Genomic DNA, 27,700 nt, shown 5'->3' with positions numbered 1-27,700 from the left:
TAACAGTAAGCCAGGAAAAATAACTCACAAAGATGGAAAATAGCAGAAGAATAAAGTTTATTATAAGGCCATACATATACTGGCAGATAACCAAGCACTACAGTTGAGTAAACACCTACTGAAAAGTATAAATGTTTCTTATAAAATAGTTTTAATTCGTCTTTCATACAAACATTATTAGAGGTAATGGATTTCTCAAGTTGCCATCTGAGCACCCCACAATACTGAAATCTTTCTGAAAGGTTATCAAAATATACAATTTACCACTAATAAAAAAAAATGAATATATTGTTTTACAGCTTTTGCAGGTATACAAAATGCTAAATATTTACATTTAAGTTGATATAAGGTATAATGCACAGTATATACTAGGAGGTTCATCTGAATCAATGTCCACAACACATTTAAAACAGCTTAAAGCAACTCTCTACCCACAATCTGCCCCCTCCTAATCGCTTGTACCTTCTTTATAGCTGCTTTTAATCCAAGATCTGTCCTGGGGTATGATTGGCAGGAGACGCAGTTATTGTCCTTAAGGGTATAAACCCACACACCGTATATGCAGCGTATTTACTGCTGCAATACACAGCAAACTTGCAGCAGATTAGATCTAAATAACTAAACACATCATCAAATCTTACAAATCTGCTGCGTATTTGGTGTGTGGGTTTATACCCTAAAACTTCTAAACTTGCAGCGCTGTGTCTAATTAATGTGGCCTAGAATAACTATCCTAGGCTCGTACCACTTCTCTGCCCCTCCTCCCCACCCTCTTCACCATTAGGAATCCCACAGGGCAGGTTTTATCCTATTCACTTGTCTGAAGACTGCACAGGTGCCTTAACGATCCAACACATGTGCAATGTTCAGAGGTGATGATTAGGAAAAATTCTGCCAGGAGCATTCCTAAGGCCCCGTTCCCAGAGCAAAACTAGCAGAATTCCGCAGCGGATGCCGTTAGCCTCCCGCTCATAATGGGAGTCTATGGGAGGTGCGCGCTCCTGCCCTGTCCGCGCTGAAGAATGGTGAAGAGGGTGGGGAGGAAAGACGAAGGGGTGGTGCAAGTCTAATGCACAGACGCTCTAGGCCATGCCAATTTGACACAGCGCTGCAAGTTTAAAAGTTTTTTTTAGGACAATAACTGCAACCCCTGCCAAGCAGACCTCGGGACAAATCCTGTATTAAAAGCAGCTTTAAGATGGTTCAAGCGGTTTGTGGGCACAGAGTCACTTTAAGGCTACGTGCACACTGCACCATGCATGCAGCTCTCCACAGTTATGTGTCACCACATACAAGAGCAGGAAGGAGAACTTCATGGTCAACTCCAGCGTACACCATGTTCTTTAGGTGTACCGCTTAACTTGCTGTAATTCTTAAAAGGCTTTAACATAGTAAAGCCATCAAGTCATGTCTCTCTATACCAAGGCAATACATTATGTCATGTACTGCCCCACAAAATTTCAAGTGCCTGAAATTAGAGAAGCAGGGCTTGAATGCTTTAAATCCTTGTCAATGGATCTACAAACATGTCCAAATGCTGCACATCCCCTTTCCTCCAGTGTAAGATCACAGAACCAAGTTATGATCTAGATATGGAAACATTCCACCAATGGCGAGTGCAGTGATTAATGTTTTTCCTACAACAATGCTTCAAACAGATTCTTTGCAAACAACTTCCAACAAAGGAAACACCTTTAGCAGTAAGGCAGTATGTGTTTTAAAGGTGAATGTGTTGTCAAAATGGCTAAATGAAATAAAGAATTAAATTTTATATTCCACATGAAAAGATTCTTGCAGTCTTTAATCTGTCCATATAACCCCATAAGCTGCCAATTCCAGTACTGTAGAAGTCACTTCTCACATCTTTGCATCCTACTGTAGTAATACAGAGATCAGAAAGACGTTTCACTATCTGGTTGGAAATTACATTAAAAAACAAACAAACAAAAAAAAAAAACATAGGCGACATATTCCAGGCACTTACTGAACATAGAAAAATTCAAATACCAAGAGTCAACCTATGTATTTTAGAAGCACTTCAGCCATGGCAATTTGTATCCAATCCAGCACTTGATATTACCATACAGGGAAAGATACTGATTAAGTATTTAATTCGCACAGATGATTGTCTTTAACAGTATGACCAGTTTCAATCTACCTTGTGCTCACATTAGCCTATTAAAGTTGGGGATTCCTGGGAGAAGTTTGAAAGTTGATAAAGGCACTTCAGAATCATGTTAGGTTGGTGCAAACAATTTGAGAACTAAAAACATAAGACCAATTACAAAATGTTAGTGTGAACATTTAGTATGTCCACACTGCACCACCTAAAAGCAGCATTCCAACTAGTAATACCACTTTAATGACGGTAAGGCATTTACATCCACCTTTATGACCACAGATTTCACAGAAGGTAAAGATTTGGTCCTCATGCATACAAATACATGTATGCCTTAACAGCACTGGGAATGGACATACACTTAAACAAGTGCATCAATTCAGAGTGTATTAAAAAATATATATATATGACACTGGGGTAAGGCATTGTGATTCAACCAATGCTGCCAGTAGTCAGCTTTCTGATCACAGACAAATACTGTGAAAGGTGTAAAGGTCTATCCAAAGTGGAATATTTGGTACGACATTCTACAGGAATGGTTAGAAACTTGGTCATCCTGTAAAATACATTGTCATTTAACAGAATAAACCACCTGAAGGCACAGAGAGACAGCATGTGTGTGACACTAGGAAAATAATCCACTGACATTAGCTGTGGTACTGGAATAAAAAAAAAAAAAAAAAAAAGTATTCAAAATGGTCCTCTCAAGACACCCGTGCAAAGCCTGCTGTAGATTGTGACAAATCTAGTGACAACTAGATCCATAGCTGGCCTCAAACTTCATTTGGTCCTCAAGCATGAAACTGCCACACAAGTTGAGCATTCAGTATGGAGTTCATAAAACTAATGGAAACCTCCAGTCAACCCCTAGCCTAAAATCACCACTATCATTGCAGTCTTTAGGAACAGGGGGGGAAAGAAAAAGCTTAAAAAAAAAGGAATAAAATCTGGAATGCAAGGACACTTGAGTGCTGCATTTCTATCCTGTAAAGTGGCTTTAATCTGGAATGATGGAAGTGAGCCCTTTGAGACATTAGGTCACCCTCTAAAGGGCTGAAAAGTCTTTCATCCACAAGTTAAATAGTGGACTTTGAAAAGGAGACTCGCAGGTGATGATTTTCCCCCATATCATGGTTGTGAAGTTCTATGAGCGACTCTATTGCTTCTTCAACTGATCCCATCTGGATGAGCGCCATTTTGCGGTCTTTCCTTAAAAAAAAGAGAAAAAAATAAACATGTTGAAGTGTTTATTTTGGTATAAGGTTTCCAGTTAATATAACCATATTGAAACTTACTGAAAGAATTTGAAGCCTTTAACGGTGCACCCATCATGTGAGAACAGAAGCTTAAGATCATCTTCACTTACAGAAGGCCTACGGATGAGATAAGTTACAGAATTACAAAGTCTGCATGATGGAAACACATGAAATGCTATAAAATCTATGACGTTCTTACGGGATGTTTGAGAGGTGGAGTGTAGCAGAAGGAGGGAAAATGTTCTGGAAGTTCTTTGAACCTGGCTTCTTAAAACGATGGAGAGGAGAATTTGTGAAGTCTTTTGTTAAGCCTTGGTCTTCCTGGCCCTCCTTGGGTAACTGCACAGTCTGGTGTTTTGATAATGTAATACGAAGAGGCTTGCCATGCAGTCTTTGTCCATTCAGGTGACTCATTGCTGCAAGTAAGATATATTTTAATACAAGCAAAGTCTTATGTGATCAGTTATGAAATCAAACAGGAGAATAAAGTTACCTAGCTGAGCTTGGTTTCCATCAGCCATCTGAACAAGTGCATTCTCCTTCTTATTAAAGAGAATTTTCACCCTGTGTACATCGCCATATACACCTTTGAAGAAGAACAAGCAATTTAATAGATAATCAACAAGCATCTGTACTATTAGCTCAAGTCTCCCCCACAACCAAAAGTCTTATGCCATGGGCATGCAGAATTTGTTTCATGGACTATCAAATCAGAAAACACTCAGCATTTCAAGATCAGAAGGCAGCTTAGTAGTGTACCAGTGTTTTTCCATGCTAGTTTTCACATTAGGTGCCCTCCTTTAAGCTTTCATTTTAAAGGGACATAAACCAACTCTGCATGCCACTGAAAGGTACAGTTCTACAACTGATCTTAAGACATGCCAATGCACACCAAATATATTTCTAGTTATAAGTAAAACTGCACCTTTAAAGCAAAATACCCACCCAACACAACCAGAATAAAAATGCATGCAGAACCCACCCCAAAAAATTGGAAAAAAAGTAATAAAGTGCGAAACATACCGAAAAGAATAAATAGGCATTGGGGTGTAACTCTCTTTAGAGAACAGCAGAGCAAGGCAGCGGAGGGACAGGGGTAGAGAAAAGGAGCCGAGGGAAGAGCACAGCTTGCAGAAATGGTCCACGAGGAAGGTGTCACCGGAGGAGTGGTAGGAGCAGTTCACGGATGATATTCAAGGTGGTTAATATTTGAAGGATAGGTTGGATCCGGACAGCAGGGTGTTTGGGATTTTTTTTTGGAAGGGAGAGTTTATGTTTGTTTTTGTTTCAAGCACAACAGGAAGCAGAAGATGCCGTGCAGTCAGTTGGCAAAGAAATTCCGGATCAAGGTATAATAAAAACAAGAAGGGGGATGGGAGGAAAAGAAAAACAAAGTAGCAAAAACAGGTCAGTAAATATGTAAAGAAACAAGTACACAAGAATTAAAAAAAAGTTTTCTAGATTAAAATGTTTAAAAGGCAGTTACTCTGAGAAAAAAAAAATAAAAATGATACAATGAAAAGAAAAAGTCCGAGACAATATCCATTGTGTAATCATATCATTGCTGAACTAATATTCAGCATTAATACTTGTCACAAAATTAAAGCAGTTTACCAACTTATGGTACCAAGCTTAAAAGACCATGACCAGTAGTTTTAGACTATTCTTTTCACAAAACCTAGGTTTTAGAATATTGTCTCCATCTAAATTAAGATCTATAAAGTAAATACAGTAGCAAGAAAAGTCTTGTTAGTAGAGTTGGAAGGGTGACAGGTACAACCTTCGGTTTTTTATTACCCCGTGCCATATAATCTGAGGTAAAAGTCAGTATGAAACGGTGCTTGGGCGACTCAAATATAAAAGTCTGGGAACCAATCACATCAAAACCCACTATTAAGCTACCAAACATTGTTAATACACCAAAGCGTCGAAACATCTGTTGTCTAGTTTCCTGCAAGCTATGCCTCAAATACGTACTTTGAATTCCTGCGCTGTATGGAAATGTGGCTCAAATAGGCATCAAGGCAGTCCCTGTATTTCAAGTACGGTCATGGGAACCTTGTGCCCCTGGTGTTATTCATAATGCTGAATCATCGCAGTGTTACAAGGCCTGGCAGCACGTATCCAGAGACTATGATACAGTACTGTAAATCACACCCAGAATCACTGTCGCTTCTGGGCTGACATGCCCACCTGTGACGCAGCAATAATACACCACTGTGAATCACAATCAGAGAGGGGTGATACCAGCCCGAGGGCCATCACTACTTGAGATCCAGGGACTGCCCCAATGCCTAGTTGAGGTGCATTTGGCATAGCTTAAAGCGACCCAGGCAACAGATGTGTTTGGGCAGTGTGCTGTGGCGTATTAAACAATCTTCTCAGGTTGTGTGCCTTTACAACTCTGCTCCTATCACTTTAATGGAACCCAACTGCAATACTAAGAACATTAGGAGTTGAGTCATTTCTGGAATAAAGCAGCTAAGTTTTTCTGATTCGGCATAACCTCTTAAGAATGTATGACAAAGATTGCCATTTATTGACTTAAGAGTGACAATGGGTAAGTACCTACGGGACATTTGACTCCATTGTCACGTTTAAGCAATCAAACTGCTGAAAACAAAAAACTACATGTCAGGTGTTGGAATGGATTTAAGCATACTTCATTATTAAAATTGGTCTTAAAGGGGGGGTTCACATACATACATACACTGATCAACTGGTGCCAGAGATTTGTTCTGCATTTCTTCAAATGCCTGTGGTCTAAGGTGGTCAATTTTAAATATTTTCTGATTTGGGCGTTGTAAACTCAAAGTACTACAGGCTTTACAGCACAATGTAATCCTTATCATACTGGCTACAGATGTGTTTACCCAAACACTGATCATTGACCTATTGGGAATGTGAACATACCAAGTAATTTCTAAAGCCTCTATTACACAGGGCGACAGGAGCAAACGAGCGCTGTCAGCGCTAGTTTGCTCCTCGTTTCCCACTTGCTGCCAGTGCTATTACACGCTGTGGCAGCGAACGGGTGAGTACAGGGGGGGCTGCCGGAGTGATCGCTAGATTGTCCAACAGCGGTCTGTTGATGCTGCTCCTGTTCCACAAAGCAATGGCAGCAGATCATTGCTATATTAGTCGTCCAAGTTGGCTGATCGTTGCCTTCTATTACACAAGACTAATACGGCCGATAGTTTTGTGTAATAGGGCCTTAACAGAGAAAGCCAGCATAGGATTACCCTGTTTTGCATGAAACCTCAAGTGGGCATAATAATCAGTTCACCCCAAGTTCATGAATCAGCTTCAAAAAGGGGCTTTATTGTGAGTCTACCATACAACTGCCTTTCCCATTGGCTTGTATCTGCCAAAACATTGCCATTATATTGTGGACACCCAATAAAGCACTTGTGAAGCAGATCCATGACCCGCTGAGGTCACTGTGACCTGTTACAGCTACAAAACTAACAAGGCTAACTTTCATAGGCCATCTTGACATTCTTAAAGCAGATCTGCCACACTATGCTTTTGTTTACACAAATTTATCTGACAGATTTTTGAAGCCAAAGCCAGGAACAGGTCAGGAAAGACAGATTTCTCCTCTTCTCATAGCCATCCCTGGCTTTGGCTTCAAAAATCAGATAAAGATAAAATGTGTGTGTAAACACACCAGGGACAAGTCTTCACTACCATTAGCCAAAATATGCACAATAAAGTTATGATGTTTAGCTAGCGTAAGTTTTTATTTTTTGGTCAAAATATATTAAAAAGGGGTATTCCACTCAAATAAAACATTTCATACATTGGTGCCCATGGTAAATTACAGTTCATTCCACACTTATCTATTCAGTCTCCTCCCAGTTCTCAGCTGCTGCAGAAAACATAAAAGTGTGAGCCATTCTTTCAGTCTCCCCCATCCCTCCTTCTGAGACAGCTGATTTAAACAAGTTCCTGACAGGCTTTATCTGCAACATTGCAGCTTCTTCGTAATACAGGGAGGATTAAATCAGCGAGTTCATTGGCAACTTTACCTGAGATTAACCCTTCCAGCATTACAAAGAAGCTACAATGTTGCAGATGAAGCCTGCCAGGGACTTGTCTACATCAGCAGTCTCAGAAGGGAGGAGGAGGGGGAGACAAAGGCTCACACACGTGTTTTTTTTAGTAGAAACTGGGAGAACTGGAAGACTGAATAGATAAGTATGGTAGGAATCGTTAGTCTCAACATGGGCAGCAACATGTCAAAAGCCATGTCTGAGTGGAATACCCCTTTAAGTTATGTACAAGACAGCACTCTGACAACTAAATGACTGAGCAAACACCCCAACTGATCAGCTGTTCCGCACCGGCACTACACCAGGAATGTGGCCAGAAACAGTTGTGCCCACACAAGCCAGTCACTTCAACATGAGCTGAACTGTAGTTACACATTACACCTGCCATACAGTGAATGGAGACTGTTGCTTCTGGCCCTAATTGTGTAGTGGGGATGCCTGTAGACTGTGCATTAGTATCTTTTGGTCAGAAAACCCCTTTAAGAACATACTGAACCCCTAGTTTATAAGACCAGTGAATTCATGAAAGCAGTGACCTCTCATTGAGAGCTGGCTGATGTGTATCTATATACCCAGCCTCTTCACATGGGAAGGCAAGAAGGAGGTGGAGAGATGAGGAAGCCTTTCCCTCATTAATACACCAGACTCCAACCACGTGTACAGTGTATTTTGCAGTTCCTATCAGCACAGTATATTTGTGCTGTACTGGCCAACAGGGCAGCGCAGATCTGATCTACAGCCAGCAGGCCTCCCAGCTGTTAAAGTATTCATTTCATTAGGGCATATTTTAATGTCTGTACCACAGGTCAAAAAACAAAAACATAACTGATGACTGAAGACAAGGAAAAGAACTAACCTCTGGACTAAGGTTGCTGATAAGCAAAACAGAGTTTCCCGGAATGCCTAAACCAGGTATGCCGAGTCTGCTGGCAGCTGCTGCCGCTGCCGCTGCTGTTGGTAGTGCAAGGGGTGTAAGTGTTCCATGGACACCTGGCAAAGAGAAAAAGTCTGCCACTATATCAATCACTACATCTACTAGACACAATAGCAACAAGACAGGCATGTTCAATAATTCAAGAAACGCTGTTATATTTAAGAGCCTTTCATTCCAAGATAGAACCCCATTTATACTATTCTAGGTGGGCAACAAGAAACGGTAGACTCAATGGGTATTAGGCTTTATTTAGTTGCCATGTTTGTTGCAGATGACAGTGTAGTGGTTGCATGATTAATATATCGCTAACATAAGTTGTACACAAGTCAAGGAAATTTAAAGTTCACAACCATCTGTGCAGCTTCTTCAAATGTTCTACCAAACACCAATAGATTTAATTTGACACAAACTACAAGACCAAACAAAAACCCTTACCTTGTGGAATAGCAAAGGCTGGTGGAAAACCTGCACTAGCATATGGGTTGGCAGATATCAGTCCAGGGGCTCCTGAGAATTGAGAACATTTCCATTAATAGTTTGTATTGAAACTTGGAAGTGACATTATACTGAGGTTACATTTAAGCACTGTAGGCCAGGAAAAATAGTATAATATAAATTGTGCATGATTACAACATCTGACAAGTCCCCGACAAATTAGAAGTTGGTGCAGACTGCTAAAAAAAAACAAAAAAAACTAAGCATCCACGTATGTTATGCTTTTGCTTCTCCTTTGTTTTCTCGGAAAGCAAGATGATAAAGTACAGACTAAAATTTCACTTCATTCATGCAGTTTGTTTTTATGTTAAATATTTTTAGTGACTTAGGCTACGTTCACATCAGCGTTTGACCATCCGGCACCATTCAGTCTACCTTTTCCGTTTTGCAGTAAGCAAAACGGAAATTGTCGGATCCGTTAAAATCCCCATAGACTCCCATGATATATTAGTGTGCTCCGTTTGCATGCAATCCGTTCAAGATCCGTTTTTTTGAACGGAAGAAAAAAATAGTGTTTGCAGTATTTTTCTTTCCGCTTAAAAAACGGATCACGAACGGAAAGTGCACTTCCGTTTTTTTTTTACATTGTAGTCAATGAGGACGGATCTAAAACTGAAGGTATTTCCGTTTACATCCGTTTTCTTCATCCGTTTTTGCACTGAGCATGCGCAGTAGCAGCAAGAAATCAAAAGAAAAATAAACGGATAGAAAAACGGATGCTGACTGATGCAAACTGATGTACAAAAGTCAAGTTTTTTTAAGCCAAAATACAAACGGACCATTAAAAAAAGATGAACATTTTGCAATCAGTTTGCATCAGTCTGCTCATCAGTTTATGCTCATCCGTTTAAATATAGACGGATCTGTTAGAAACAAAGAAAAACGCTAGTGTGGCTGAGCCCTTAACCTAATTTTCCATTTTTATCTACATTATAAAATAATCCAGAGAGCCTGCAGTTTTTATTCTCACCACTGAGGCTAAAACTAAGCTAAGATTGAGGCTGCTGTAAAGTGATCTGTATGGCATTGCGGTGATGTGTAAGGGCCCTATTACACCGGACGATTATCGTTCGCATAATCGTTAACGATTAAGAATCCCAAGTGTCCGTTATTACGAAAGACCTGAAATAGTTCGCCCATTTACATGGAAGGATAATCGTTACTTATGATTATTAGTCACTACCGCGAACGACTTCTTATTAAATGCGAACAAGCAACGATAAATATAGGTCCAGGTCTTAAACTATCAACGATCTCTCGTTCGGACGTTAGTCGTTAACTGCTATTCAAACGAACGATTGAATCTAGTTTAGATTCAAACGATTTAATAATCTGAACGATAATCAGGTGGAATAGGGCCCCTAACATCAGATCCCTGTGGAATGACCTCTTAAAAAGGTCACAGAGCAAGCTCAGTGATGTTTCACGTTCATCTCAAGGGGACAGACTGTCTAATTTAATCTACAGCAACCAGGTTCAACCACAGTAAAATAGGCAAAGCCAACTGCTACCAGCCCCATTCATTATGTAGTGCCGGTGCTGAACAGCTGATTGTTGGGGCTGCTGGTGTCCGCAACCCCCTGCAGTGACAGATTACCCATACTGTAGATAGGTCAGCAGTATATTTTGTCAGCAGTATATTTTGCCCAGAAAACCAATTTAAAAATAGCACAATAATCACAGTCTTATATTGGATTTATCCTCACCAAAGGCAGCAATAGTTTGATCCAATGAAGGCTGTCCATCACCAGAGGGCAGATCAGGGCGTGTGTAATCTCTGCTTTTGTCATTGTTGTATTTTACATTAAGGCTGGTGAGCTTTGAAAAGTCAATTCTAAGCGTACAGCAAGCATTATAGATGTTCTGGCCATCTAGGGACTAGAGGGAGGAAGAAAATGGTTTATAACTGTAGTTATAACTAAGGTTCTTTACTTTATATTGTGATGCAATTTTATCAAAACTCTGCTTACCAGTTTTGCATGCTGGGCACTCACAGGATCAGCATACTGCAGAAGTGCCTGAAACTGATTGTTCTTTGTGAAGGTTATTATCTTAAGTACAGTTCCAAACTTTGTAAATATCTGAAAGACAAAACAGGTTTAAACCTAAAATGAATATTTTAAGCAATTCTTTTAGTGCATCAAGGTTCCTTTAGGATTAGATTTTTAAAGGATACAGGAGATATAGGCCCCTCTGCTACCACCAATACTCATGGTGGGAACGGCAGGGCTAGCCAAGCCCTGCAGTAACCAATCCCCTGGCTCTGTTCAAGTGCTATAGTTACAGAGCTGGATCCTGCTTCCCTGTTTCTTATCACCACTCACCCTGCTAGCACCTCTAGGCTGTAACACACCATACTATAACAAATAAATGTAATGATTAAAGGGGTACTCAGGAGAGTAATTTATTTTTAAGTCCCTACACTGTTCATATGTTTAGGGGGAATCTGAAAAGGTTTCAACAAGCTTATCAAACTAGAGCCGACCTCAGGGCTGTGGAGTCGGAGTCGTTAGTTTTGGCTGGACTCGAAAAAAAAAAAAAAAATGTATTGACTCAGACTTAAATTCATATCAAAACTCTATTCTAAATTGTTCTAAAGAATTTAAGTTTTGCTCATCAATATATATTATGAGCAACATTCTAATAGGACACTGGCCCTACTAGATAAGGGTGGCCAGGAAAAAGTTATAACAAGGGAAAAAGCTGGGAAAAAGTTGTCGGTCTCTATTTGGCAGTTTGTTTCTGAGCTGGAAGAGTCCATTGTGTGGGGGCAGATCTGTGCTGTTCTCTTCCTGGATGCCTGTATATTAGCAGCAGTGTAATCTGAAGATATCCTGTATAATATAGAGGAGGAGGAATAAGTAGGGTAGCAGTAAACTGTCCTTAATGTGGTGTTTTTCTTCAGTGTTCTATGTTGGCTGCAGCAAGCTGTGTGTGCGCATGCTATGGCTGCAGCAGTGTGTGTGTGTGTGTGTGTGTGTGTGTGTGTGCGCGTGTGCGTGTGCTATGGCATGCCCCCACACCCACAGTGACCCCTCTATTACAGGTATCTGGCATTGTTAGCAGTATTTGTGTGTATGGTGATTATTTAGTTAGAAACTAAAAGACCAAATGCTCCTAGTCTAGTTTTGAGTTGTTCAGGACATGGAGGCTGGAGACTGTCTGCATCCTCTGCACACAGGAGAAGCCGCTTTATATCTTTCCTTATTTACTCAGAAGTCGCCCCAGGATCATGTAGGTCATTAGGGAGAAGCTGCTGAGCCAGTGTGATAAATAACTCCTAGTATACGACTGGCCATTATGAAGGAGCAGAAGGCAGAGTCGGGCCTGATAAAATTCAGAAGTCGGAGCTGCAGTTTACTGACTCCACAGCCCTGGGTGACCTATACTGCAGGTGTAATGCACTATGACTGCAACCATAGTGCATTATTATTTCAACACGTGGCACTGTTAAAAACAAAGATCTATATGACCACAATTCCACAGTTTGTAATGGTTGACAAACTTACCTGATGCAAAACATCAAGAGTAACCGGATAAAAGAGATTTTCCACAATTATCCTAAGGACTGGACTCTGCCCGGATATGGCCATGCCAGCATCCACTGTGGTAGTTGCAGCAGACAGCCCAATACTGGTAGACTGAACAGAATTCACAGCCTGTAGAGCCGCTTGTGCCCTCTATAGAAAAAGACCATACAGAATGGTTTAGACAAGATCATCCACCTTATACCAGTTACAAACAAACAATCTCTTTAATGCAATGTCAATAACATCCGCCAGTCTCATTTTACACTCTACAGCTACTTTGGCAAGGAAAGGTCTGGTCTTAAGCCAAATTTCTTCTACACAGGGACATTAGCCAACACATGGCAGACTGTTTACACTTAACATCTGCTGCAAGAGACGTTAGATTCTCACCCACAAATAAAAAGTTATCCCTTTACCACCCATAAGAGGTCAGACCCCCATATCTCTAATTTAGGCCCCGTTCCCACTTAAAGCTAGCGGAATTCCGTCGCGGAATTCCGCTAGCTTTGCTCAGTGGGAACGGAGCCTTAAAATAGAACCACCCCTTTAATATGCCATTTACATCAACATATCAAATATGTCAAATTCTGCCATGTGCAAAAGCAGACAAGATCTTGGTGTACAGCTACATGGTGCTTACTGCTTGGTTAGGCGAGTTGTCAGTCTTCAGTTCTTTGTGGTTGGAGAACTGAATGTAGATAGGTTGGCTCCTGAGCACTGGTGTGACCGTGGCAAAATAATTTACCATAGTATTAGCAGCTTCTTCAGTATTCATCTCTATGAAAGCCTTAAGAAAAAAGAAAAATGAATGCAAACACTGAGATTAACACTATGAAGGCTTTTATCTACAATCTGGCCACACTCATGGAGATCTGATCTCCTATATGGTAGCAACCCAATAAAAAAAAAATATATGTTACCTGGTTTTTGCCCTTTAACATCAAGAGATTAGTCACTTTCCCAAAAGGAAGGCCGAGAGCTATGACTTCAGCTTCTGTAACATCCCCTGGAAGCTTTCTGACATGGATCACTTTAGAACCAACACCTACAGATCTGTTGTCGCCTTTAAATTTCTTGCTGTCATTTCCATTTGCTGCAAAAATACATGGCATTAAGATCACCTTTTAATATTCTCCATGTACTTAAATGAGCACCTTCATTAGGCTGTGTTCACACGTTTTTCCGATCCATTTTTTAATCTTTTGCAAAAAACGGATGAGAAAACAGTTCTGAAAAAATTTTTCATTGACTCCTATTTATAAAAAAAAAAAAAAAAAAAAAAAGAAAAAAAAGAAAAACGGAGTAATTAAAGTCAAAGGAAAAGCGGATGCGATTGTGCGCATCTGTTTCGATCCGCTTTTCCATTGACTTCAATTACTCAGTTTTCATGCTTTTATTTTATTTATTTTTTTTTTAAATAGGAGTCAAAAGGATGAAAACGGAGTAAATTAAGTCAATGGAAAAGCGGATCGAAACAGATGCACACAACCGCATCAGTTTTTCCATCTTTTTGCAAAAATGGATGAGAAAAAAAGAAAAAGAAAAAAAAACTTCCTGTGATCCCAGCCTTAGGAAAAAAAAAAATCTGATATGGCAGAAAAACATATCAAAAGTTTTAATCTGTCAGTGTTCAGCCAGCGACGAACCAGAAGAACGAGTAGGGAGAAGTACACGCACAGTGCATTCGTTCCCGGCTCCGTCACGTGACCTAGATGGACTGCCAATGCAATCCAATGTAATTCAACATTGATAGTTCTAACAAGTTGATACAAGGTTGTTCTATTAAAATGCAAGTAATCTTAACACTTACAAAAGCCAGTAGTCAATACAAAATTATAATATTGGCATCAATCGTAATTTCCTGATTATAGCTTTGAAAATCCTGGCTAAAAAGCATCTGTAAATGTACAGGTGGATTGAACATGACAAATCTGGAGGTCATTCAGTCACCTTTTTAACACAGAACAGCCCTTGCAATGTATATTGTCCCCATGCAATGGGATTAATCTGCTTCCTGGTCTGACTTTCTACTAGGAATACACATGGTAAATGATATGTGTCAATGTGTGTTATAATTATATCACTGCAAGTGTATTTTCCACTTGCTTTAGATAAATACACTAGACAACTACGTCCTATGATTGCCAGTGAAAGCACAGTTTTCAACATGGAACAGTGTATGCTGAGAACTTTGGTTGTCAGGTGGGATAATCTTTACATTTAACCATAACTATAGTTATTTTAAAGCGGTAGAAATAATTTTGGGATTATGAGAGAAACCACCCCTGTGTGTAATCTTGAAGTGTTTGTAATAGTCACTAAAAATGCATTAAATGCAACAGATATAGAAGCTGTAGTATAAAGCAAATTGTAGAAGCCAGTAGAGTTTAAAGGCTTACACTTAAGCATTTATTTATAAACCCAGATTCAAATACTAAAAGTGCTGTCCATCCAAAAAAAAACAAAAAAAACAACAACTAACTAACTAACTAACTAACTAACTAACTAACTAACTAACTAACTAACTAACTAACTAACTAACTAACTAACTAACTAACTAACTAACTAACTAACTAACTAACTAACTAACTAACTAACTAACTCTCTCTACGCAGCAGTACACTCCCCATCAAAAATCACCACAGGAACAGCCCGCTTAGCCTGTCCCGCAATTTTTCCCCAGACACCTTTAAAATATTCCCAGGTTTTAGCATATCATGCATTCAATTGAGAGTCAAACACTGCATGATGATTTGGTGTAACATAATGGCTACTGAAAGGTCAATGAAAAATATATATATAAACTAAGACCAGCAAATTGGAAATGTGTGAACTATAGAGCCAGAAATCCCAGAGAAGAAACTTTACCTGCAGAAGCAGAGCTGCTCATGATAAAAGGTCCGTTAGTAACACAAGAGAAAAGTTCGTCAGATCCCCGCTGAAAGAGAACAGAAAGTGTATGACAGGGTACAGAATAGAAAGTTAAAGAAAACATTCTGTGCAGAAGTGCATATTTTGTCATTTCAAGCTATTACTTAACAGCAGAACCCCATAGTACACCACAGTATGAAGATTCAATGAATGCAAAAGGGCTAGCTTAAAATAAGGGGCGACAGCAGTGAATGGTGAAACCTACAAAAGGACACCCTAAAGCCACTATTACACGGAGCGATAATCTGCCCAATCAGCACGATTAAGCAGATTAAAATTGGCACAATTTTACAGAAAGTAATATTTACAGGAAGTTTATATTTCCAAATACACCCAGTCTGTGACAAGACATTTCTAGCATTGATGTACCTGCTATGCTGCCATCTTGTGTCGAACACGTCATCTTCAGGAGGCCTCCCGGACCGCTCAAGCCCTCCTTCATGCCGGCCCCCCTGTAGTGTCATCAGCTGCTCAGCCGCGATTGGCTGAGCATAGTTATGCTCAGCCAATCGCGACCGAGCAGCTGATGACATGCTGGAGGGGGGCTGGCATGGCCTCCTGAAGATGACGTCATTGTCCCAAGATGGGAGCTGGGGTCGACCGTAATTCAGTGAGTATACGCCATTACACTTCCGGGGGTGTGGGGGGCACGGGGAAGGGGGCCATTCAATTAAATAACACACATTACAAAGTTGTATAACTTTGTAATGTGTGTTATTTAGTGAATAGATGTTGAACACAGCACTATCCCTTTAAGAGGATACAACATAGCTACAAGTAAATACTGTTACTTTTAAAGGGAACCAATCATACAAAAATTGGCTATAAAGCTAAGGAAACGTGCTGGTAGATCAGCCAGAACACTTCCTAACCATCCCCGTCCCCTGTACATAGAGCCTGCAAAGTTAGTTTATTAGTCTCCCGGCCTCTATGCAAATTACCATGTAAGTAGTCACGGTGGGCGGGCGGCTTCTTCAAGTAGTCACGGTGGGCAGGTGTCTTCAAGTGGTCCGTGTTCTGGGCCGGCTCCGGCACTGTAATCATGCCCCTCTTGGCGTGTAGAAAGCAGCGCCGCATGGTGACATCATTGGGGGGGGCAGCATTGCACGTCGGCCTGGCCGACGTTTACTAAGCTGCGCATGCGAAGTGCAGCCGGTGAGGACACTGCGGTACTGCGCCTGCACGGCGTAGTACAGCAGCGGCTTCACCCACAGTACTGCGCATGCACAGCTTAGTAAAGATGTCGGCCAGGGCGACGTGCAATGCTGGCCCCCCCCTAATGACGTCACCATGCGGCGCTTTCTACACACGCCCAGAGGGGAGTGATTACAGCGCCGGAGCCGGCCCAGAACACGGACTACTTGAAGACACCTGCCCACCGTGACTACTTGAAGAAGCCGCCCGCCCACCGTGACTACTTACATGGTAATTTGCATAGAGCCCGGGAGACAAACTAACTTTGCGGGCTCTATGTACAGGGGACAGGGGGATGGTTAGGAAGCGTGCTGGCTGATCTACCAGCACGTTTCCTTAGCTTTACACTTTATATACGTAAAGGGTAAATTTAGTGGATTTCATATCATACGTCATTAGCGCCACTTAGCCCGCCCACAACGGCACAGTTGGCCCCACCCACTCACCGGCCATTGGAACAGGCTGGCCGAAAGGTCTAGACCCCACCATCTTTACATCCGCCAACCAATGGGCGTCAAGGGGATGGGACCAACGGTGATGTGGGCGGGGCTAAGTGGTGCTAATACCACAAGGCCACACCCACTTAATACAATCTGCAGTTGATAAAAGGACACTTTACTTGAACAAACACCATGACGTATGATATGAAAAACGCTAAATTTTCCCTTTACACCTGTGTAGAGATGTCAGAATGCAAAAAAGGAGGTGACAGTGTCACTTTAAAAAACAAGGAATCTCTGCCTGTAAAACCCATTTACTCACTGCAATTCATAGAAACATCTATTTTAGCACATAGCTCAGTAAAAGTGGTGCATGGGAGTTGCTATTTTTTATTGTTTAAAACTGCAAGGTTCTCATGATTGTTGTGTGCCAAACATGAACTTTTGACTAGGATTAAGAGAAAGTAGTCACAAAAAAGTGGCACTTTACTGCAATTGCAAAACCATACAAAAAACAAAACAAAAACCATTTTTGCCCGATTTCACACTAAAGACTGAAATAGAATGTACTTTATGTATGCATTGGAGACCTGAACCTCAAGGTAACGGGCAAGAAGAGGGTATTCTCTTCCATTTATAAGAGTATTAATAGTTGTAAAATTTTATTAGTTATACATGGTAATTCAGATTGGGGAAGGAACTTAAGTCATTCAGGATGACACATATAAGACCATTTGGGGAAAAGATTAGCTGGTTTCTGTAAATTACATAAACTTTAGCAACACTGTTTATGTATATGTTGGCTTCAGTCACTGATCTCTATTGCTATACTGTCTCCTACTTAAGTTACCTATACCAGACGAGTATGTTGACGTGATCTTGTCTCACACCTATAGGGCCAGTTCACATGGAGTAAAATCAGGGGAATTCCATGGTGGAACTCTACCGTGGAATCCCGCCTGCCTCAGTGTGATACTTTATGAGAGGGCTCACGCGCCTCCAATCTCTGCGGCTGTCTGCTCAAATTGACATGTCAATTGTTTGAGCGGAGAGCCACGGAAGCCCTCCCATAGAGAAAGTGTCATACTGAGGCAGGTGGGATTTCACAGCGGAGTGCTCCACCAAGGAATTCTGGCGATTTTATTCCATGTGAACTGGCCCTCTATGTGCGGTTTTCTGCACTATCCACAAGCTTAGTTGCTGCATATTCTATAGATACCTGTATAACACGTGTCTTCTTTCTGCTGTAAAATCAATTCATTTGAGTAAACAGTGTTACCTAGGTGGAGCTTTAAGCAGCAGGTGTGTGTGTGTGTGTGACAGTATCTTTTATTTATTTTTTTAATTGTCTGCGGCTATCACACTACGTTATGGTGCGTTTACACAGACAGATTTATCTGACAGATCTTTGAAGCCAAAACCAGGAACAGACTAAAAACAGGTCATAAAGGAAAGACTGGGATCTATCCTCTTTAAATCCATTCCTGGCTTTGGCTTCCAAAATCTGTCAGAAATCTGTGTGTAAACGCACCCCAAGTTCCGTAGTAGTCACGGACATTGTTGCCAGTTTGCATTAACATTGTCCCTGTCCCAATAAAGTTTAAATCTTTTCCTATTTTATTTATAAACACACCTAAAAATAAGCAAAGCATACATAATTTTTTGATCTAATAAAATTTTATAGTGTTCCTGTATGGTGAACTGCTTAAAAAAAAAAAAAACAGAAATGCTGATTATTTTTTTAAAATATAGAATGTAACAAAAAAAGAGCGATCAAAACATCTCATCTACACGTATATGGTACCACTGAAAACTAGAGATTGTGGCGCAAGAGACCCCAAACAGCCCTATAGGTTGAAAAATAAAAGCACTATGGGGTGGGGGGGTTTAAGGAAACTCTGGGGAATATTTACTAACAAACCTAAACACTATTTTTGAAAGATGTTTTGGCATAATTTCCAATCTAATGTGTTTAGTCAAATTTATGTAAATTGTCTAATAGCATAGTAAATGTGTCTTAAATTCACCTGGTTTGGAGCAGACATAGCGATGCGCCAATATATGCAACTTTTTTAAAAATTGAGCAGTTAATAAATTAAGCTAAAAAAAAGAATTCTGGCGCACTTTCGATCTAACAAAAAATCAAATTCAAAAATTTGCATCTAATTTGGAGTCTTGACTAAAAAAAGCTTCATAAATTCATATCACATGGTTACAGGTCTATAGGTGATCACAACTCCAGTCTTGAAGGCTATTAGAAGTATCAGTTAACAGAGTTCCATTGTAAATTAGTAAAGAGGAAAGTATTAGATTACTATGAATTAAAATACTAAGTCCTACCCATTACATTAGTAATGGACATAGTACAATGCTATAATAAATGTACTAGTAGGCACAGTCAGACCATCTATAAAGCTACCCTTCCTAAAGTGCCAGATCAGACAAATATACTATGTCCTATCCAAGCAGGCAGCAGTGTTCTATAGCAGATGCAATCCCTGGCCGAATTCAGGGTCTACATGCTACCTTAAAGGGGTAGTGCGGCGGTAAAAAATTATTCACAGAACACACATTACAAAGTTATACAACTTTGTAATGTATGTTATGTCTGTTAATGGCCCCCTTCCCCGTGTCCCCCCACCCCCACCCGTGTAACCGGAAGTGTAGTGCTTTATACATACCTGATCCGTGCCGACACGCGTCCGCCATCTTGTGCCAAACGTCATCTTCGGCCGGCCCGAACACCTTCGATCTTCCCGAGTGCCGGCCGAGTCATCAGCGGCCGCTGAGCCGCGATTGGCCGAGCACAGTTATGGTCAGCCAATCGTGGCTGAGCAGCTGATGACGTGGCCGGCACTCGGGAAGATCGAAGGTGTTCAGGCCGGCCGGCCGAAGATGACAATTGGCACAAGATGGCGGACGTGTTGTCGGCACGAATCAGGTATGTATAATGCACTACACTTCCGGGTACACGAGTGGGGGTGGTGGGACACGGGAAGGGGGCCATTCACAGACATAACATACATTACAAAGTTGTATAACTTTGTAATGTGTGTTATTCTGTGAATAATTTTTTACCGACACACTACCCCTTTAGGGTACAAACCCACTTGACGTATTTGCTGCGTGAATCAGTCTTAAAAATAAGCAGGCAAAACGCAGGTTGGCTTTATACAAGTGTTCTGCGTTAAAATACGCAATTGCGTATTTTTGAAGAGTGAAGCTTGTTGTTAGCAAAGCATCAGTTGTTAACAACCTGTGCGAAAAACGCATGTAGCTTCACGCTTCAAAAATACGCAATTGCGTATTTTAACGCAGAACACTTTTATAAAGCCAACCTGCGTTTTGCCTGCTTATTTTTAAGACTGATTCACGCAGCAAATACGTCAAGTGGGTTTGCGCCCTTAAAGCAACTAACAGACATATGTGCACCCCCCCAATTGACACCTTTCCCACTTGTCTATACTGTTCCTAGTCTCAAATTAAAAAATTTTACAACTGTTTTACATCATGGCACCCAGCCAAGAAACTACATCTCCCAGCATGCATCTCACGTCAGAACCAACTGCCTGTTGCTTGCCCCTGTATTGTGGTATCTGCCCATCACTTGCTCAATCTGCTTCTGCTTTGCACAGTAAATACAGTATCTATATAGATACTACTCAGGAGAGCCTGTCTCCCTACCCTTGGCCAGATCACTGTGATGTCATTAGGAGGAGGGGGTTACAAATGAGGTGCTACGGGTTGCCTGGCAACAAGAGAGATCAAGTGACTTCTGTCTCGAAGAAGGGGGGGGGGGGGGGGGGAAGTAGTCGAGACAGAGTGGACTAGAAAGTGAGGATTTTCAGCAGCTTCAGGGTGCGAAGCAGGGTATGCTGCAGACAAACGGACCGGTTCATGTAATTAGACACCTATTACAAACAGGTTTAGGTTATGGGTGGGGCTTAAACACTGTTCAATCTTTTGTAACTGGAGCTCCCCTTTAAAATTCTGCTCAGGAAACTGATAAGCATAGGTTATAGAAGTTTTCTTTCCCTTCCCCCAAACTCTGTTCTCACTAGTCTTATGGCACAACAGTTCTGGGATCAGTAAAAGAAATTGCCTAGTAGTGTCTAGTCTCAGCCACAGATTTAGCTGGGCAGCCAATTCCTCACACCAACCCAAGAAGGTTTGCACAGTATGTAGGCATACAACATAATACTAGTCAAGTCATTTCCTTTGCAAGATTATAAAAATTTAGTTTAACACTGAAAATGAGATTTCAGATTTCACCAGCACAACAGCTTATTTTAGTTGCATGCCATCCTTGACATGGAAGGGGGGGGGGGGGGGGTAGGAAATAATCAGTGCTTTCCCAAGAACACTAGTGTAAAAAAAAAAAAAAAAAAAAAAAAAAAAGTGAGCATCTGCTCAAAAATGTGCAACTGATCTTATACTAAAACCATAGATAACCCCACACCAGTCACCCATTATTCAAAGCCCATACAAATGCAATTTGCAGTCTAGAGTCAGTCTAACTAATAGCTAGGTGAAGAGCCTGAGGCGGTAACCTTTGCACCATCGCTCCCCCTAAACCAACAAAGAAAAAACTGCCATGACTACACCTAGAAAAATAAACCTGCAATAAACACGGGGTGAGGCAGCATTCCAAAGCTTCAAAAGGAGTGCAGCAACGCAAACACTCCCAAACATTGCTTCAAGCAAGAGAGCTTACCAGCTAAATGACTGCACTACTGAAAATGGTAAGTTGGAGGGACTATTCAGGATGCACCCCCTTCCCAGAACCATGCTATGGCTCCCCATACAGGGGGGGGGGGGGGGAGATGTCTCTGACTGCATGAAAAATATGCCAGGAGATAATTTGCACACAAACAATGCTCAGCAACCCTTTGCAACATGAAGCGCTATTTTGAAGATTCTGCAAGGCACCCAATAAACCCTCCAATGCATGTGTGAACCCAGGCTTAACAGTAATTTTTGCAAGGTCCTAAAAAGGAGAGGTTCAGGCAGTTTAAGAATCTGGTGTGTGTGTGTGTGTGTGTGTGTGTGTGTGTGTGTGTGTGTGTGTGTGTGTGTGTGTGTGTGTGTATTGAAACTTGTCATCACAGCTGGGGGGGGGATGCCTGTGAGCACAGGAGAGGAAAGTTTCAATCCCCCCCCCCAGCTGTGATGACATCACTACTAATGCCTGTCCCATCCCAGTCACCGACTGGCTGAGCAGTCAGTTCATGAGCCAGGTTGTGACATGTCATGGGGAGAGGCTAGTACTTGTAATAAATTTCCCCCTGACTGATGTTAATCTGCCGGACTTCTCCTTTAAAGAGGAAGCAGTTAGACAGCAAGAGGCCAAATCTGAGAAAACTGAGACAAAAACCATGGAAACAATAGTGTGATATAGGGTACACCAGCCCCACAATGGTTTTATCCTTACATAAACTATAACTACAAGGATAAGCTTAAAACATGGAATACTTTATTTCTACTAGTTTAAAATATATCAAAGGTAGCAATATCAAAGGTAGCAATATACAAATGTACAAGGGTCTCTAAGAACAGGGTATGTAGTCAGTAGGAAGGGGGTATAGCTGTCTTGTCCTCACTGGTATGGGGGGGGAGCTCTGTTCGTGTCCACAGAACAGTCCCAAATCCAGTTACAATTATAAACAGTACAGATAGTACCTACCGACTATAGAATAGGACCAATTGTGAAACAATGAAGCTGTCTCCTGATCAGTCAGTAAACCATAATATGCACAAGTATATAATCTTCTAGTTTATACTTATACAAGGAAAACAGACCAACCAACATGACCAACGCGTTTCAGTATCAAGTGTCGGATACGTCATCAGGGGCTAAACGGTCAAAGCGTCAAATATGTCATGAATATATCATAATAGATCAAACATCACAATTGCAGATAATTTAGGCTAATTTTGCACGCTAGTAGTTTATATGTGTGTGATGATAGTGTGGAGCGCTGCTGTATCCCGTACTCACTGTACCAACGTCCAGGTGATCAACAGATATTTATCCCACCATACGATACTGGTTGTGGATATCTGTCATGCTCAGGGGTCTACCTGGGTACAGAGGAGACTCTGCTGAAACAAAAGGACAGGAGAATGTCTCCACAAGGAGCGCTGGCTGTGGACTGATCCTAGATGTAAGTCTGTACCCAGGTAGACCCCTGAGCATGACAGATATCCACAACCAGTATCGTATGGTCGGATAAATATCTGTTGATCACCTGGACGTTGGTACAGTGAGTACGGGATACAGCAGCGCTCCACACTATCATCACACACAAACTACTGGCGTGCAAAAATTATGCATTAAATTACGTGCAATTGTGATGTTTGATCTATTATAATATATTCCATGACATATTTGACACTTCAACCGTTTAGCCCCTGATGACGTATCCGACACTTGATACTTAAGCGCGTTGGACATGTTGGTTGGTCTGTTCTCCTTGGATAAGTATAAACTAGAAGATTATGTACTTGTGCATATTATGGTTTACTGACTATCAGGAGACCGCTTCATTGTTTCACAATTGGTCCTATCTGTACTGTTTATAATTGTAACTGGATTTGGGACGGTTATCTGTGGACACGAACAGAGCTCCCCCCATACCAGTGAGGACAGGACAGCTACACTCCCTTCCTACTGACTACAGACCCTGTTCTTGGAGACCCTTGTACAATAACCATGGCTCAACTATTTGAAGTAGAATTAGGCTGTTCCTGTGACAAGTAAAGGTTTCACCATACGTAGACACTGACTGCACACACGTGTTAAGGTATGGTAAGGGCCACATGCTGCATCTGATAAGCCACAGAAGACAGGCATTTCAAAGCACATTCTTGGCAGGCAACCAAGGGTGATAATTACTAATGCCATGGTAACAGGGCAGCCATTCTAGCTCCTGCAACCCTTCAACTAGAAGACCGCTTTGTGTAAAAGTAGATGCTAAATTTTAGTGCTACAGAAGTTATGCAACTACTTTTCATAGCATTCAACAGCCACCATAAAAAATGCATGTTTAAAGAGCAATAGGACCACGTGCAGAAGGCCAACAAGAGACCCAGACTCTGATATACATTTTCGAGAAGATAGAAAAGTTGATGGTTCTTACCTTAGTACCAACTGTTATATCTTGGACGATGCTGTCAACAGAAGACAAAGAGTTAGGTGTGAGAAATGTGATATTGCTATGATTGTAGTAAAAACATTCTGCATTATGAAGCTATGTTATCACTAAGGAATCCTGGCTTTTTATAATTGTCTATTCAAACACACAGAATCTGAAGCAGATTTGACACTGCAGTGTTCAATTTAGTTACATTTATAACTGCAACATCAAGTTGCTTCAGATACTGTACATGTGAAGGTACCCTTAAAGGGGGCTTTCCAGCGAAACAAAATTGTGCGTCCTGCCTGAGCAGAAAATCTGGTAGAACAGGAACACACAGCAGGAGGGGGGGGCAGTATGGGCTTGTTTATTGTTTTACTGCACAGGGAGGCAGGACCCTTATATTCTCCCCCCCCCCCCCCCACACCCAGCTCCCAAAAAAAACAAAAAACTGTTTAATCCACATATAGTCTTTGAGATTGAGGACTCTCTCAGCAATCAATGTGACCAAAGTGGTTGCAGATAAAGCAAATACTGCATTCATTACCAGCAGGCTTGCAAGCAAACAAATGTGGTGTGGTGGGTACATGGCGATCGTAAATGTGGTAAAAAAAAAAGTTAAGAGTTATAGGAATTGAGTCATGCTCCAACTAGCTTCACCCCCCACCCTCGCAGCATATGATAGCATCTACAGGAAATGCTTTGTTACTGTTGCCAGTCAAACTGGTTCTAAGCTCAGTATACACAAGCACAGGACAAAGACTGAAGCTGCCTCAAAAAGCTTAAGGAATTCAAGAGTTGCACAACCTAATAGCAGCCCAACATGGTAACAGGATATGAGTAAGCAACTTTGTGAAGGATACACACAAAAAAAAACGCCTGTCCTACTACATCTATATATGACGTTGCAGATGAGCTGCAGTTATTGCATATATACAAGATGCAGTTTTGAAACAGTTAAGGGCAAGAAGTAGTGCCGCACATGGTTAGTGTGCGCTTAAAATGCCCATGATTGCAATAGCTGCAGACTCCAAAATGTGACCACTGCCTAAGAATCTAGAAGCTAATATGCTGCTCTTGCCCTGGGGCCACAGGCTACCAATTAAGGCCCAGTGAAACCACTGCAAACCACACTTCAACGGTAAGCCTGAATTAATCTTTACCATAGCTGAAACAAAGTGTTCATAGACTATCCATCTTATCTGAAGACCCTTTCTTCCCTAGGACAACCACTTTGCTCTTAAAGTTACTAAAACCTGTGTCCCACCCCCACCAAGCTGTAGCCTTGTCTGGCAGCATCTCACATCCCTCCGTGCATCTCAGGTGCCATCAGCAATATCACATTACAGGACTGAGCACTCCATTGTGCATCCGAAAAGGGCTTCAGAAAAGCTATGGAAGACACCTCCAAAAGGGCCAGCACATAAAGGGTTAGCTTTACAGCACGGCCACATGTATAAACTCCAGCTAGCTTTGGATACAGAATAAGTGTTGATTTCAGCACTCTATTGAAAAACACCTTTTTGAATATATATATATATATATATATATATATATATATATATATATATATATATATATATATATATATATATATATATATACACACACAAAAAAAGTACCAGAAGGTTTCTGCCATTTCCTAATGAATAGCTGCACATTGCTCCCGCTTATGAACCCAGTAAGTTTCAAGATGGATGTTTCCGCCTCAGTAATTTACCATGTGAACAAGCCCTGAGGAAAGGTCGGTGGCCCCATAGCTCTGGCCGCAGTCAGTCCTGCTATACTAAGTTCCATCTAGCTGCACATCTTCCTACACATCGCCCATTTTACACTGGGGATAATATTAGGGCTCCGCTCTCGTCCACAACGTGCTGGCTGAGCCCTGTGAGGAGGACGCTGCGCGGACTATCTACAATGGGTGGAGCACAGGAGAGGCGGTGAGAGGCAGTGAAGAGGCTCAGTGTCCCGGATCAGATAAGATTGCTCACACCCTTTGATGTCCACACACCCGAGAAGTGCGTGCAGACAATGGGGCGGAAGCCTGAGGGGGAGGGGGGCTGAACTTCGCCCGGGCAAGGCGGCGGGGATGGGAGGCTCTAGGTGCGGAGCATGGCCGTGCCTCAGGTAACACAAGTGCAGGGCACCACGTAGGCAAAGCAAGATGGATCCCGAGCACTTCCTGGAGCAGCGCTCAGCACCCGAGCACACATGGGTGGAGTGCAAGAAGTCCCCCTCAGCGGGTGCGCTCACTGCCACATCACCTCCTCCGTGCACATCCTCCACACATAGCAAGTTCCGCGAAGTTCCCCTAAACTGCCGGCACACCTCAGCGGCCATCTCCTTCACACTGCACGTACCCCCCGCGCCTGCCACTATACCCCGGACACTCCAACTAACACCCAAACCCCCCAAGAAGCGTCCGCTAACCAGTCCCCGTAACTCCCATCCCTACGCCATCATCACCAGTCTACGGCCCCGACGGAGAACAATTCCCAGGTGTGTGCCACAGGTAGCAAGACTCACCCTTCCATGACACACACGAGAACCACCCGGTTCAGAGAGGAGGCGCCGTAATAACCAAGGAAGTCTAAGCGACCGCCTCATATAGAGTCTCAAAATGGCGACCGACCTGATGACGAAGAGTAACCGAAGCTTATTGGCTTCTAGCGCTGTCCATCCAAGCAGGAAGGCGGGTCTATACGCGCGGACTCCGCCCCCAGTGTTCCCGCCAAGTTAAGGTGCGTCATTCAGCGCTGGCACTCCCACAGAAAGGAGGCTAGAGTTGTCTGGGCCGGGTCTTTGCGGGCGATGTGCAGCCAGCGTATGCTGGGGGAGGCCACTGCCCATTCAGTTAGGCTGGAGGCTGTTTACTAGTTTCCTTGGTTATATAGAGGGGGAGGGAGGCCGCTGTACCACACTGCACTGAGTAAGCTATAGAGGTGGCTAATGCTCACTGCACTGTTCTTTATTACTGACTATAACTGGGGGGTTCCCAACCAGTGTATAGGGATCACAATCGCTGGATTTTATCACTGCTGGATTTCCATGGTGGTTTCTTTTTTCCCTGTCAGGTTTTACTCAATGTATTGAGATGTGCAGACTGTTTTTTTTGTTTGTTTTAACTCTATTTCTCATTGCAAAAACGTCCCAAAATGCTTTGAGGCCCTTATGCCCTTTTGTATTTATATGTTTAACTATTTGCAGCCTAAATGACACAGAAGCTATAGCCAGAAATAAGCGGTTTTGATTGGGATTTATTTTGGGGTGTCCCAAACGGTGTGCCACTATATGGCTGGAATTGGCATGGAAACTACTCAAAAGAAGTACATTGCATTTAGGGGTGCAGCTAAAGGCTTGTGGGCCCTGGTGCAAAATGTCAGCACCTCCTCATTAGAGGCAGCCATGGGCGGAACTGTCAGTAGGACATGATGAGAGGTAGCTCTGCATAATGGAGAGACGCGGGTCAGTAATGCTTACCTCTCCTGGCTCCTTCTTTGCTTCCATGTGCTCTAGCCTCGTAAGGTCTGGATGCTGTGTAATGCTCGCTTCACCCAGGAAATGCTGAGTGGCATAACAGGAAGCACTCCCCTCTTTTGCCACTCAGCTA

General features: G+C 42.0%; 1 protein-coding gene across 5 annotated transcripts; it reads right to left on the bottom strand.

Moving 5' to 3' along the window:
* Positions 1 to 40: 40 nt before the first annotated feature.
* PTBP1 (polypyrimidine tract binding protein 1) lies at positions 41 to 26,807 on the bottom strand. Of its 5 annotated transcripts, none has more exons than XM_069962388.1 (15): positions 26,723 to 26,807; positions 24,094 to 24,124; positions 15,258 to 15,327; positions 13,310 to 13,482; positions 13,030 to 13,176; positions 12,369 to 12,539; positions 10,830 to 10,940; positions 10,566 to 10,737; positions 8,800 to 8,871; positions 8,287 to 8,438; positions 4,399 to 4,432; positions 3,869 to 3,961; positions 3,575 to 3,791; positions 3,415 to 3,492; positions 41 to 3,328 (listed from the first exon to the last, which is right to left on the bottom strand). In XM_069962388.1, the coding sequence occupies exons 3-15, from the start codon at positions 15,277 to 15,279 to the stop codon at positions 3,196 to 3,198; spliced, it is 1,575 nt and encodes a 524-aa protein (XP_069818489.1). In that variant the 5' UTR covers positions 15,280 to 15,327; positions 24,094 to 24,124; positions 26,723 to 26,807; the 3' UTR covers positions 41 to 3,195. The 5 variants fall into 5 exon arrangements, with proteins under 5 accessions (XP_069818489.1, XP_069818487.1, XP_069818485.1 ...); XM_069962386.1 differs by lacking the exon at positions 26,723 to 26,807 and adding an exon at positions 26,617 to 26,713; XM_069962384.1 differs by lacking the exon at positions 26,723 to 26,807 and adding an exon at positions 25,811 to 26,000.
* Positions 26,808 to 27,700: the final 893 nt, after the last annotated feature.

The sequence above is a fragment of the Dendropsophus ebraccatus genome, chromosome 3 (genome assembly GCF_027789765.1).
Source record: "Dendropsophus ebraccatus isolate aDenEbr1 chromosome 3, aDenEbr1.pat, whole genome shotgun sequence".
NCBI lineage: Eukaryota > Metazoa > Chordata > Amphibia > Anura > Hylidae > Dendropsophus > Dendropsophus ebraccatus.
This window is presented reverse-complemented; position numbering and strand designations above follow the sequence as displayed.